The 14,682-nt window shown below is 52.1% G+C and overlaps 1 protein-coding gene across 1 annotated transcript; it reads right to left on the reverse strand.

The window, feature by feature from the left end:
* Positions 1-2,785: 2,785 nt before the first annotated feature.
* On the reverse strand, positions 2,786-10,773 carry DUSP26 (dual specificity phosphatase 26). The gene is made up of 4 exons (XM_074559154.1): positions 10,539-10,773; positions 6,040-6,312; positions 4,316-4,524; positions 2,786-3,304 (listed from the first exon to the last, which is right to left on the reverse strand). Exons 2-4 carry the CDS (start codon positions 6,216-6,218, stop codon positions 3,105-3,107), a joined length of 588 nt encoding a protein of 195 aa, XP_074415255.1. The 5' UTR covers positions 6,219-6,312; positions 10,539-10,773; the 3' UTR covers positions 2,786-3,104.
* Between the last annotated feature and the right edge of the window lie 3,909 nt (positions 10,774-14,682).

Here is a 14,682-nt window from a genome sequence, read left to right on the forward strand (position 1 = left end):
TGTGAAAGCGGGGAAATTGGGAAGATTCGGGGTGGTGGTGGGGGTAGGGGGGGGTCCTGCCCTGGTTTGGGCACACTTTGGGGGCAGTTTGGTGTATTTTGGGCAGCTTGTCACCACGTTACAGTGTCCCAGCCAGCAGTGTCCCCTCCTTGGGGGCTCAGCACCCCTCTGGGGTCCCCTGACAGCACCCACAGCTCAGATGGGTTAAAAATCATCCATTTAATCATTTTTTTGGACACGAAACTGTACAATCCTGTCGGAATTCAGGACATCCCTCTGTCTGTCCTGGATTGGCACAACCCCTGCCAGGGGGCTCAGAGACGCTGGCACAGAGCCCAAGACCCCTGCGGGCAGGAATGCGGGAATGCCACCGGGAATTGGGGAATGCCGATTCCCGCCCGGTATTCCCGCAATTCCTGTGGGCAGAAATTCGGGAATGCCGATTCCTGCTGGGAATTCCCGCAATTCCTGCGGGCAGAAATTTCGGAATGCCAATTCCAGCCAGGAGTTCCCGGCACCTGCGGGCAGAAATTTGGGAATTCTGATTCCCACCGGGAATTCCTGCAATTCCTGCGGGCAGAAATTCTGGAATGCCGATTCCCGCCCGGTATTCCCGCAATTCCTGCGGGCAGAAATTTCGGAATGCCAATTCCAGCCAGGAGTTCCCGGCACCTGCGGGCAGAAATTTGGGAATTCTGATTCCCACCGGGAATTCCTGCAATTCCTGCGGGCAGAAATTCAGGAATGCCGATTCCCACCGGGAATTGCAGCCACCTGCGGGCAGGAACGTGGGAATGCTGATTCCCACTAAGAATTCCCACCAAATACGGGCAGGAATTCGGGAATTCTGATTCCCGCCGTCAATTCCCGCAATTCCTGCGGGCAGAAATTCGGGAATGCGGATTCCCGCCGGGAACTGGCCGCTCCCCGCACTCGCTGTCTGTGGAAGCCGGGAGCGCTCCCCGCTCCTCCCGCAGCCGAGAATCCTCCGGGCAGACGGCGCCGCTCCGCCGTGGGAGGTGAGACCGCGGCCGAGGGCGGGTGTGAAACGGCGCGGATCGGGAAATCCCGGGAAATTCCAGCCCGGGAGCTCAGCCCCGTCCCCAGAGCACCCGCGGGGACGGGGATTCCCTCCCGAAACGGGGCCACGCATCCCGGGACAGCATCCCCGGCCTGTCCCGTGTCCCCAGGGTTATCCCGGGGCGTCCCAGGCTGTCCCTGAGCGCAGGGAAGGTGTCCCGAGAGTTATCCTGGTTCACCCCAGCTCCATTTCCAGCCTTTCCGTGTTCCCAGGGTTGTCCCGGTTCATCCAGGCTCCATCCCCAGCCTGTCCCGTGTCCCCTCTGTCCCGAGGGTTATCCCGGTTCATCCAAGCCTGGCCCTGAGCACAGGGAATGTATTCCCAGGATTATCCCGGTTCACCCCAGCTCCATCCCCAGCCTGTCTCTGTCCCTGAGCACAGGGAGTGTGTCCCGACGGTTATCCCGATTCACCCCAGCTCCATCCCCAGCCTGTCCAGTGTCCCCAGAGTTATCCCGATTCACTCCAGCTCCATCCCCAGCCTGTCCAGTGTCCCCAGAGTTATCCCAGTTCATCCCAGCTCCATCCCCAGCCTGTCTCTGTCCCTGAGCACAGGGAATGTGTCCCGAGGGTTATCCCGATTCACCCCAGCTCCATCCCCAGCCTGTCCCGTGGGTTATCCCGGTTCACCTCAGCCTGCGGGCGTCGCCTTTCAGAACCACCAGAGGGGGAGAAAGAGGGGCCGGATTTCACACCGGGATGGCCCCGGGAGGAGCTGAACAGGAGCCAAGCAGGGCCGGGATGGGCCCGGGGTGACACTGGGAGTGCCAGCCCAGCTGGGGGACACTGGCACTGCCAGCCTGGCTCTGCCTCCCACCAGGATCCTCCTTTGTCCCCACTGCTGGGAAAAAGAGGGGACAACCCCAGGACAGGCCCTGAGCAGGATCTCAGGTTTGGGAGGGATCTCAGGTTTGGGCAGGATCTCATATTTGGGTGTGATCTCAGCTTTGGGCATTGAGCTGCATCTCAAGTTTGGGCAGGGCCTCAGGTTTGGGTGCTGAGCAGGATCTCAGGTTTGGGCACAGAGTGGGATCTTTGGGTTTAGGTGGGATCTCAGGCCTGGGCACGATCTCAGATTTGGGTGGGATCTCAGGTTTGGCCACTGATCAGGATCTCAGACTTGGGCAGGATCTTAGATTTGAGCAGGATCTCGGGTTTGGGCACTGAGTGGGATCTCAGATTTGGGCAGGATCTCAGATTTGGGTGCTGAGCAGGATCTCAGGTTTGGGTGAGATCTCAGGTTTTGGGCAGGGTTTGGGCACTGAGCAGGATCTGAGATTCTGGAAGGATCTGAAGTTTAGGCACTGAGCAGGATCTCAGGTTTGGACAGGACCTCAGGTTTGGGCACTGAGTGGGATCTCAGGTTTGGGTGGGATCTCAGGTTTGGGCACTGAGTGGGATCTCGGGTTTAGGTGGGATCTCAGATTTGGGTGGGATCTCAGGTCTGGGCACTGAGTGGGATCTCGGGTTTAGGTGGGATCTCAGGTTTGGGCAGGGGCTCAGGTTTAGGCACTGAGCGGGATCTGAACTTGGGCAGGATCCCAGGTTTGGGCACTGAGCAGGATCCCGGGTTTGATCCCTGGACTGAGTTTGGGGGCACTCGGGTCCATCTCAACCCCGAGCACTCAGGTGACGCTCTGTCCCCCAGTCCCATGCCTGATGCCACCCCGAGCTGTCCCCAGCCCCACCAGGCGTGTCCAGGCCGTTCCTTAGCTCTGCCTTTATTGTCACAGGGTGGCACGAGGCACGGAGAACACCCAAACACCCGCACACCACGCCTGACATCACCACAAACACAGACACGGAGCTGTCCTGGCAGCTGGGGACACAAACGCCAGGGGGGACAACAAAGCCTTGGAGGCTCCCTGGAGGCCACAGGGATGGAACAGCCGGTGAGGTGGGGCTGGGAAGGAAACCATGGCCAGGAGTGCAGGTGGAGGGTCTGGGCTGGACCATGGGGGACCCCCCGAGCTTGGGGGGCTTTGTGGGGGAGCCACGGGCAGAGCTCACACAGTGGCAGCCCCTCAGGAGCTCCTCTGGAGGCGCAGGGCGTTGTCCAGGGCCACCAGCTGGCGCAGGAAGCCGCGGTTGGGGATGATGCCGCGGTGGTCCTTGACCGTCTTTATGGCTTCCACCAGGGGCATGTGGTGGCGGATCATGAGGTAGGCGAGGACCAGGGTGGCCGACCTGCTGACCCCGACGGCACAGTGCACGAGGATCCTCCCTGCGGGGACACGGTGGCTGAGTCACGGCACGGCCAGGAATATCCCACATTTTCAGCCCATGAATCCCACATTTTCAGCCCATGAGGGGACATCATTGAGGTGATCCCATGAGGGGACACCATTGGGGTGATCCCATGAGGGGACACCATCAAAGTCATCCCATCCAAGGGACACCATCAAGGTCATCCCATGGGGAGACACCATTGAGATGATCCCATCCAGGGGACACCATTGTCATGAGGAGACATGGTGTTTGGGATTATCCCATGAGGGAATCACCATTGGGATTATCCCATGAGGAGACACAATTGAGATGATCCCATCCAGGGGACACCATCGAGGTCATCCCATGAGAAGACAGTATCAGGGTGATCCCATGAGGAGACATCATTGGGATTATCCCATGAGGAGACATCATTGGGATGATCCCATGCAGGGGACACCATTGAGGTGATCCCATGAGGAAACACCATCAGCGTTATCCCATCCAGGGGACACCATCAAGGTCATCTCATGAGGGGACACCATTGAGGTGATCCCATCTGGGTGATCCCATGAGGAGACACCACTGGGATTATTCCATGAGGAGACACCATCAAGGTGATCCCATCCAGGGGACACCATTGGGATTATCTCATGAAGAGGCACCATTGGGGTGATCCCACAAGGAAACACCATTGGGATTATCCCATGAGGAATCACCATTGGGATTATCCCATGAGGAAACATCATTAAAGGGATCCCATGAGGAGACATCATTGGGATTATCCCATGAGGGGACACCATTTGGGCTATACCATGAGGAGACACCATTGAGGTGATCCCATCCAGGGGACACCATCAAGATCATCCCATGAGGACACACCATTAGGATGACCCATGAGGAGACACCATCCCAACCTCAAAACCCCTTTGTTCCCCATGACCCTCAACAACAACCACCACCAGACCACCACCCCCTCTCCATTCCCCCCATCCCTTCTCCCTCTCCTCCCTTTCCCTTCAGGAACCTTCGTTGAGGGCCTGGTGGATGAAGTCGGCGGCGGGGTAGAAGTAGGGGCTCATGTCGAAGGAGGGCGAGTCGTGGGCCTCGATGCCCAGGTAGCGGATGCCCGTGCCCTCGTAGTAGTCGGCGCCGCCGCGCCAGCGGCAGTGGGAGGCGTTCAGCACGTGGGTGATGCGCAGCTGCAGCAGCTCCCGGCGGTTGGACGCGATGTCTCTGCAGGGACAGCACGCACGGGACACCTCAGACCAGTAAAAGTGTCCCAGCATGGTGGAAAGGCTGTTCTGGATAAATGTTTCTGGCTAAGAGAAGTGGATGTAAAAACCTGGCAGATTTTTGAGATCATTGGGTTTTGTACCACTCTCCTGGCCCTGGCTCTGTGGACACCCTCTGTGCCACCTCCTTCCTCCTTTGTCCCATCTAGATCTCTGCAGGGACAGCAGGCAGGGGACACCTCAGAGCAGTAACAGTGTCCCAGCATGGTGGAAAGGCTGTTCTGGATAAATGTTTTTGGGTGAGGGAGCTGGATGTAAAAACCTGGCGGATTTTTGAGATTATTGGGTTTTGTAGCGCTCTCACAGCCATGGCTCTGTTGATACCCTCCCTGCACAGAACCATCAGCTCCTTCCTCCTTTGTCCCAGCTCAATCTCTGCAAGGACAGCAGGCAGGGGACAGCTCAGAGCACTAAAACTGTCCCAGCATGGTGGAAAGGCTGTTCTGGATAAATGTTTTTGGATGAGGGAGCTGGTTGTAAAAACCCCCTGGTGGATTTTTGAGATTCTTGAGTTTACAGTGATCTCACGGCCCTGGCTTCATGGACACCCTGCCTTGCACAGCGCTCTTAGCTCCTTCCTCCTTTGTCCCAGCTAAATCTCTGCAAGGACAGCAGGAAGAGACAGCTCAGAGCACTAAAAGTGTCCCAGCATGGTGGAAAGGCTGTTCTGGATAAATGTTTTTGGGTGAGGGAGCTGGATGTAAAAACCTGGCGGATTTTTGAGATTATTGGGTTTTGTAGCGCTCTCACAGCCATGGCTCTGTTGATACCCTCCCTGCACAGAACCATCAGCTCCTTCCTCCTTTGTCCCAGCTCAATCTCTGCAAGGACAGCAGGGAGGGGACAGCTCAGAGCAGTAAAAGTGTCCCAGCATGGTGGAAGGGCTGTTCTGGATAAATGTTTTTGGGTGAGGGAGCTGGATGTAAAAACCTGGCGGATTTTTGAGATTATTGAGTTTTAAGGCGCTCTCATGGCCCTGGCTCTGTGGACAACCCATCTGTGACCTCCCTGCACAGCTCTGCCACCTCCTTCCTCCTTTGTCCCAGCTAAATCTCTGCAAGAACAGCAGGAAGAGACAGCTCAGAGCACTAAAACTGTCCCAGCATGGTGGAAAGGCTGTTCTGGATAAATGTTTTTGGGTGAGAGAGCTGGTTGTAAAAACCTGGTGGATTTTTGAGATTATTGGGTTTACAGTGATCTCACGGCCCTGGCTTCATGGACACCCTGCCTTGCACAGCGCTCTTAGCTCCTTCCTCCTTTGTCCCAGCTAAATCTCTGCAAGAACAGCAGGAAGAGACAGCTCAGAGCACTAAAAGTGTCCCAGAATGGTGGAAAGGCTGTTCTGGATAAATGTTTTTGGATGAGGGAGCTGGATGTAAAAACCTGGTGCTTTGACTCCTCCTCACCATTCCTCCCCGCCAACACCCCCCCAGGCCGTGCCGCTGGCCACACTCACTGGTCGCCCAGGTAGAGGCCAGGCCACACCTCGTCGGCGTGGTTGCAGGCGGTTTTGCCGGTGTAGAGCAGCCGCTCCAGCTCGAAGACGCTGAGGATGGGGTGGGCGCCGCGCTCGTCCCGCGGGGCGCGGCTCGGGGAGCGGCTGCTGCTCCTGTAGAGCCTGGACAGGAAAGCCATGGGCGCTGCCCAGCCCCACCAGGCATGCCGGAGGGCACGGCGAGGCCGGACGGGGGCCTGGGGGTCACTGCTGCTGCTGCTGCCACCCACGGTCCTGTCGGGGAGCAGAGGGGGAATTAATAATTCATATTAATAATAAAAATATTATTAATAATTAATTAACAAGAATAAATATTATTAATAATTAATAATCATTAATAATAGTCGATATTATATATTATGATATTGTTTGTATATGACATTGTTATATATAAATATATCATTATCTATTTATATATTATATATTTTATATATTTTATATATATTTTATATATATTATATATATATTATGTATATTTTATATATAATATATTTTATATTATTATACAAAACTATGTATATTCTTATATATTTATATTATGTATTATTATATTATTTTTATAACATACTATTAATTAATAAAATTAATAAATAGTAATTATTTATAATAATTAATTATTAATAATTATTAATAGCTATTAGAGTAGAGTGCAACAGGTGGATCTCTGGTTGGTCTCATGTGGTTGTTTTTAATTAATGGCCAGTCACATTCAGCTGCCTTGGACTCTGTGGTCAGTCACAAGATTTTATTATCGTTCCATTCTTCCTTCTTTCCTTTCAAGCCTTCTGATGAAATCCTTTCTTCTATTCTTTAGTATAGTGGGTTCCATTCCCTCTGTCCTGTCCCTCCATCCCTCATCCCCGTTCCTTCCCTGTCGCCCTGATTTTTGAACATTTTCTAAGCCTTCTGCTGTTTACATTCTTGTAGCAAACTTTCTCACACACTTTCTGTAAACAACTCATTATTTTGCATTCTTTTCTGGAGGAGGGGAAATTGGATTGATTGTCCAGTGTCATTGGAGAGGTGGCACTTTCATCCTCCAATCTGCTGTCACTTTTGGAAAACTATAAATGCTGGAGTCAGAAAATAAACTTCCTTTTCTTCACCCTGAGAGCAGCGGTGTGTGTTTGTGTTGTTTCGTGTCCCACAGTGACACCGCGCTTTGGGCTGAGGCCGCCTTGGCAGGCGCTGCCCTGCCCAGGCGCCCGTCCCGTGGCTCTGCTGCCAGGGCACGCTGCCAGCTCGGGGCTGGCGCTGCCAACCCGCGCTGGGAGGCGAGGAAAGGCGGCCAGGGCTGGGCACGGCACCAGGAAAAGCCCCGAGCAGGTGGAGGATTCCTCACGGCACCGACCAGCCTGGCCGGGACACAAAACCCCGCGGGGCGGCGTTAACCTGGGACCGTGTTCACTGCCTGAGGTTGAGGGAAGAGGTGAGGATCTGACTCCATGCTTCAGGAGGCTTGATTAATTATTTTATGATATATATTACATTAAAACTATACTACAAGAATAGAAGAAAGGATTTCATCAGAAGGCTGGCTAAGAATAGAAAAAGAAAGAATGATTGTCGCGGACATCTTTTTATGAAAAATCCTTTCCTTAGGATTTTTCCTCCTGAGAAGTTGGGAGGCCTCAGGAACAAAATGCAAACAATGGTTATCTGCTGCTGTGGAATGCAACAGGTGCATCTGTGATTGGTCTCATGTGGTTGTTTCTAATTAATGGCCAATCACAGCCCAGCTGGCTTGAGCTCTCTGTCCGAGCCACAAACCTTTGTTTTCATTCCTTTCTATTCTTAGCCAGCCTTCTAATGAGAACCTTTTCTTCTATTCTTTTAGTACAGTTTTAATGTAATATATATCATAAAATATTAAATCAAGCCTTCTGAAACATGGAGTCAGATCCTTGTCTCTTCCCTCATCCTCAGACCCCTGTGAGCATGGTCACAAATGATAACAAAGGTTTGTGGCTCAGACTCTCTGTCCGAGCCAGCTGACTGTGACTGGCCATTAATTAGCAACAACCACATGAGACCAATCACAGATGCACCTGTTGCATTCCACAGCAGCAGATAATCAATGTTCACATTTTGTTCCTGAGGCCTTTCAGCTTCTCAGGAGGAAAAATCCTAAGGAAAGGATTTTCCATAAAAGATGTCTGCGACAATTAACCCTCCACGGGCACGGCCCCGCAGCTGCTCAGGAGCACGCGGGGCTGCTCCGGGCTGGGAAGGGTTAACTGCAGGCATGAGCAAGCTGCTTTCAGCCAGCAGCTCCTGCAGGGCACGGATCCGCATCATTGGATGCTGTCACACATCTGCAAGGACCCTGCCCGCTGCCAGGGGCGGTCTGAGCGGCGTTTTTGTGTTCCCCGCGCTGCTGCCCCTCCCTCAGGAGGAGAAATGAGAAATTCTCCTTTTCACACCGATGCTGATGCCCTGGAGCTGCCCTGGGGCTGACCTGAGCCTCGCAGCCCTGCCCGGCTGGGCAGACCTCGGTCTCTCCTCTGTGACATTCCCGGTCCCTTTCTGTGACATTCCCGGGACCTCCTTTGTGACATTCCCGGGACCTCCTCTATGACATTCCCGGTCCCCCCTGTGCGAGATTCCCGGTCCCTTCCCTGTGATATTCCCGGTCCCCCCTGTGTGAGATTCCCGGTCCCTTCCCTGTGACCTTCCCGGTCCCTCCTTGGTCTTTGTGACATTTCCAGTCTCTCCTCTGTGACATTCCCGATCCCTCCTCTGTGACATTCCCGGGGCTCCAGCCAGCCGAGGAGGAGGAGGAGGAGGATGAAGGAGCCCCCAGAGCCTCCAGCCATGTCTTGGCAACTCAGAGACAAACGCGCCAAGGGCAGGGGGGAGCTCGGAGGGAGCCCAGGGATGTCCCCACGTCCCTTCCCTGTGCCCGGGGTGTGCCAGCCCTGCCCAGGTGCCACCCCAGGGCCGGCTCCTCCTGCTCTGACCCAGGCTGGCAATCCGGGCTGGGACAGCTCCGGGAACCTTGGGTGACCTTGGTGGCAGCGCGTCCCCAGCCCCGGAATCAGCGGCTGGATCACGGGGAGGGCTGGGGCGGCGGAATTCCAGCTGCAGCAACGGCCACAGCTGGCTGGAAAAACAGCTGGCTGGAAAAACAGCCATGGGAAAGCAGCCATGGAAAAACAGCCGTGCCCAGCCAGGCCGGGCTGCCAACCGCCCCCCGAGCCCCCGCAGCCCCCCAGGGTCGGGAGAGGCTCCGGGCACCGCACGGGCAGGGCGGGCCCCGGGCTAGGAGCGGAACCGGGGATCGCCCGCTCTGCCAAGGCCCTGTGCCCGGCGGGCAGGGGGCACCGAGCCCTGGGAGGGGGGGATGGAGCCCTGGGAGGGGGGATGGAGCCGTGGGATGGGGGGGATGGACCTGGGGGATGGGGGGAATGAGGGGGATGGACTCATAGGGGGGATTGGGGGGTGGGGGTGGATGGTCCTATGGGGTGCAGGAAGGATCCTGTGGGGTGCAGGGGGGTTCAGGATTCAGGAATGAATGAGATCGTTCCCGTGGGGTGCAGGAATGATCTCACGGGATGTAGGAATAATTCTGTTGGGGTGCAGGGAGAGGCGCAGGATTCAGGAATCATCCCATGGGATGTAGGAACCATTCTGTGGGGTTCAGGATGCAGCAATGATCCCGAGGGGCGCAGGAATGATCCAGTGGGGTGCAGGAATGGTCCCATGGGATTTGAGAATCACTCTGTGCAGGGAGGGTTCACGGTTCAGGAACAATCCCGAGGGGTGCAGGGGGGTTCAGGATTCAGGAATGATCCCGAGGGGTGCAGGGATGATCCCGAGGGGTGCAGGAATGATCCCATGGGGTGCAGGAATGATCCTATGGGATGTAGGAATCATTCTGCGGGGTGCAGGGAGGGTTCAAGATTCAGGAATCATCCCATGGGGTACAGGAATGATCCCATGGGGTGCAGGAGGGGTTCAGGATTCAGGAATGATCCCATGGGGTGCGGGAATGATCCCATGGGATGTAGGAATCATTCCGTGGGGTGCAGGGAGGGTTCAGGATTCAGGAATGATCCCGAGGGGTGCAGGAATGATCCCATGGGGTGCAGGGAGGGTTCAAGATTCAGGAATCATCCCATGGGGTACAGGAATGATCCCAAGGGGTTCGGGAAGGGTTGAGGATTCAGGAACGCTCCCGAGGGGCGCAGGGGGGTTCAGGATTCAGGAACGCTCCCGAGGGGCGCAGGGGGGTTCAGGATTCAGGAACGCTCCCGAGGGATGCAGGGGGGTTCAGGATTCAGGAACGCTCCCGAGGGGCTCAGGGGGGTTGAGGATTCAGGAACGCTCCCGAGGGGCTCAGGGATGGTTCAGGATTCAGGAACGCTCCCTCAGGACGCAGCCCCCCTCCCGCAGGGAGCCGTGCGGGGGCTCCGCTCCGCGCTTTTCCCCCGGGGAGCGTTCGGGCCCCCCGCGCGTACCTGGGCGAGCGCCGGGAGCCGCGGCAGGAGCGGGAGCAGCGGGATCAGCTCCGGTCGGCCATGTCTGGCTGCCGAGGGAGGGAGGGAGGGAGGCGGATGGAGGAGCTGCTATTTTAAGGCATGACATGGCCGGAGGCAGCGCGGCTCGGGCCGGGCCGGCCGCGGAGGGGACGCGCGGACACCGCGCAGCAGCGACAGCGACAGCGGCGATGTCCCCAAAGCCTCCGCGGAGCCTCCCCCGCACCCCGCCGGAGCCACGGCTGGAGGAAATGGTGATGGGTTTGGTGGTTTTTTGGTTTTTTTTTGTATTTTTTAGGGTATTTTTTTGTAATTTTTTGAGGTATTTTTCCTTCCAAGGTGATTTTTTTGGGGTATTTTAAATTATTTTTATGTATTTTTCCTTCCCAGACAATATTTTTGTAATTTTTTTTTGTATTTTTCCTTCCCAGGCAATGTTTATTTGTATTTTTAAATTTTTTTTTGTATTTTTCTTTCCCAGGCAATGGATATTTTGGTGTTTTTTTAATATTTTTTTCCTTCGAAGGCATTTATTTTTTTTATTTTTATTTTTATTTTTATTTTTATTTTTATTTTTATTTTTATTTTTATTTTGTTTTTATTTTTATTTTTATTTTTATTTTTATTTTTATTTTTATTTTTTTTTGTTTTTGTTTTTGTTTTTGTTTTTGTTTTTGTTTTTGTTTTTGTTTTTGTTTTTATTTGGTATTTTTTATTTTTATTTTTTATTTGGTATTTTTTGTATTTTTCCTTCCAAGGTGATTTTTTTGGGTTATTTTAAAATTATTTTTATGTATTATTCCTTCCCAGGCAATTTTTTTTGTATTTGTTTTTGTATTTTTTTTTCCTTCCCAGGCAATGCTTATTTGCATTTTTTAATTTTTTTTGTATTTTTCCCTCCAAGGCGATTATTTTTTGTATTTTTTTATTATTTTTTGTATTTTTCCCTCCATGGCGATTATTTTGTTGTATTTATTATTAATTTTTTGTATTTTTCCTTCCCAGGCGATTTTTTGTTTATTTTTTAATTTTTTTTTTCTATTTTTCCATGCCAGGCAATGTTTTTTTATATTTTTAATTTTTTTTAAAATTTTTCCTTCCCAGGCAATATTTTTTGTATTTTTGGGATATTTTTTCTGCTATTTTTTGTATTTTCCTTCCCAGGCAATTTTTTTTGTATTTTCTTCCCATCTGACCTCATCCCTCCCCTCCCTTTTTGCACATCCAGGCCTCAGTGATTTTTTTTCTCCTTGTGTAAAGAAAATAAACCTTGGATTTATGTGGGCATAGCAAAGCAGGGAATGGCTTGGCTTGGGCAGGACCTTAAACATCACCTCCTTCCATGGTCCTGTGCTTCCATTCCAAATTAAAACAATTTACAAAATCCTGCCAAGGGCAGGGAATATTTATTTTTCCAGAAGGGGGAAAATAAAAAAATAATTTAAAAAATTTTTAAAAATTAAAAAAGAAAGAAAAATTAAAATAAACAAAAAGAAAGAAAAAAATGTAAAAAATACAGAAAATTTTAAAGAAATAAAGAAAAATTAAAAAAAAAAGAGGGAGTGATTGAAGCAGAGATTTTTTGTTGCTTTGACAGCTTCTAAATGCCACCATTGATTTCACAAGAGCTGCAATGTTTCAGTTAAACATTTTCCAGGCTGGATTTGCTCCCTTTCCCTCGGAATTGCTGCTTTCCCCACAAAAAGTTTGACTCAGATCGGGAAGTGAGAGGGTGGTGGGGAAAACAAAGCCAGGAGAGATGGAAATGAGCTGGTGCCGGCTGGATTCCCTGACTCGGGATGGAATCCATGGGATCAATGGGGTGGGATGGGATGGGATGGGATGGGATGGGATCCATGGGGTGGGATAGGATCAATGGGATCAATTGAATCAATAGGATCCATGGGATCAATGGGATCCATGGGATGGGATGGATCAGTGGGATGGGATCCATGGGATGGGATCCATGGGATGGGCTAGGATAGGATCCATGGAATGGGATCAGTGGGATAGGATGGGGTGGGATCAATGGGATGGGATCAATGGAATCAATGGGATCCATGGGATGGGATCGGTAGGATGGGATCAGTAGGATGGGATGGGATGGAATCAGTGGGATGGGATCCATGGGATGGGATCAATGGGATCAATGGGATCCATGGGATGGGATCAATGGGATCAATGGGATCCATGGGATCCATGGGATGGGATCAGTGGGATAGGATGGGATGGGATGGGATTGATGGGATCCATGGGATGGGATGGGATCAGCGGGATGGGATCAATGGGATCAGTGGAATAGGATCAATGGGATGGGATGGGATGAGATGGGATGGGATGAATGGGATCCATGGGATGGGATGGGATCAGTGGGATGGGATCAATTGGATCAGTGGGATGGGATCAATGAGATGGGATGGGGTGGGATCCATAGGATGGGATCAGTGGGGTGGGATGGGATGGGTTGGGATGAATGGGATCAATGGGATGGGATGGGATCAGTGGAATGGGATCCATGGGATGGGATGGGATCAGTGAGATGGGATGAGATGCTATCCATGGGATGGGATCTATGGGATCTATGGGATGGGATGGGATGGGATGGGATGGGATGAGATGCTATCCATGGGATGGGATCTATGGGATCTATGGGATGGGATGGGATGGGATGGGATGGGATGGGATGGGATGGGATGGGATGGGATGGGATGGGATGGGATGCTATCCATGGGATGGGATCTATGGGATGGAATCCATGGGATGGGATGGAAGCCCAGCTGGAAAAGTTCACGGCTGCAGCCACTGGAGGCTGCTCTGGCCATACATAAATCACCTTCCTCATCCTTCACCAAAACCACCCAAACAACCTCTGCCATCCCCTTCCTCCCCCAAATTGTGGATAAATCCAGAAATCCCCTCTTGGAGAGGGATCCCTGAGCTTCCAGCCCCGTTTCCCTGGGATTCATGGCCCTGACCTTCACCCTGTCCCGTCCGGGTGCCTCCCTCTCCCTCCAGGGACATTCCCATTGTTATTCCTGCCAGGTTCCTGCAGGATTCACTCTCAAATCTCCTCTTCAAGCAGATAATTAAAACGTAATGGTGTTTATATTGCAGAGAAAAATAATAATAATAGTAATAATAATCACAATAAACGCGACTTTGTTGCTCAGGAGAGTTTGTCAAACGGCTCCTGGAGAGGCTGGGCACACTTTAATGAGTTTAAAGATGAGGATTTACAGGATTTACAAACTTATTCAATTGTTCACAGGTGACTGCTGAGGTGAGGCTGCTTTCAGGGGCAGCTAGGGCCGTGGCTGCAGCAGGACAAAATAAAAATAAAATAAAATAATAATAAAAAAAGAGCATTAAAATCCCATCACTTTTACAGCAGAACGGAATTGCAGCTCTGCAGAGTCCAGGAGCGATTCTGGATTAATGGCTTGGCTTCTCCAGGCCGCTCTCACTGCTCATTTCATGCAAGATAAATTACAGGAGCTGTAACTGCCCTGGGAGCTGAGAGAGCGTGGGGTAACTCGGGGGTAACTCAGGGTTAACTCAGGGTTAACTCACAGGTAACTCAGGGGTTACTCAGGAGTTACTCAGGGATAACTTGGGGGTAACTTGAGGGTAACTCGTGGGTAACTTATGGGTAACTCGGGAGTAACTCAGGGATAACTCATGGGTAACTCAGTAGTAACTCATGGGTAACTCAGGGATAACTTGGGGAGAGCTCATGGGTAACTCAAGGGTCATTCAGGGGTTACTCTGGAAAAACTCAGGGGTAACTCAGAGATAACTCTTGGATTACTCAAGTAACTTGGGGGTAACTCAGGGGTAACTTGGGGATAACTCGGGGATAGCTCATGGGTAACTGAGGGGTTACTCAGGGGTAACTGAGGGATAGCTCATGGGTAAGTCAGGGCTAACTCGAGGATAACTCTGGGGTTACTCAGGGGTAAATCAGGGACAACTCAGGGGTACCTCAGTGGTTACTCATGGGTAACTCTGGGGTTACTCAGGGGTCACTCAGGGTCACAGCTGGGGCTGGGTCCCATCCCTGGCCCAGGGCCCTGCTCTGGGGGCTGCTCCCAGCCCCAGCTGGAATTAAAATTCCTGTAAAAGCAAA

This window comes from Zonotrichia albicollis, chromosome 26 (assembly GCF_047830755.1).
Source record: "Zonotrichia albicollis isolate bZonAlb1 chromosome 26, bZonAlb1.hap1, whole genome shotgun sequence".
NCBI lineage: Eukaryota > Metazoa > Chordata > Aves > Passeriformes > Passerellidae > Zonotrichia > Zonotrichia albicollis.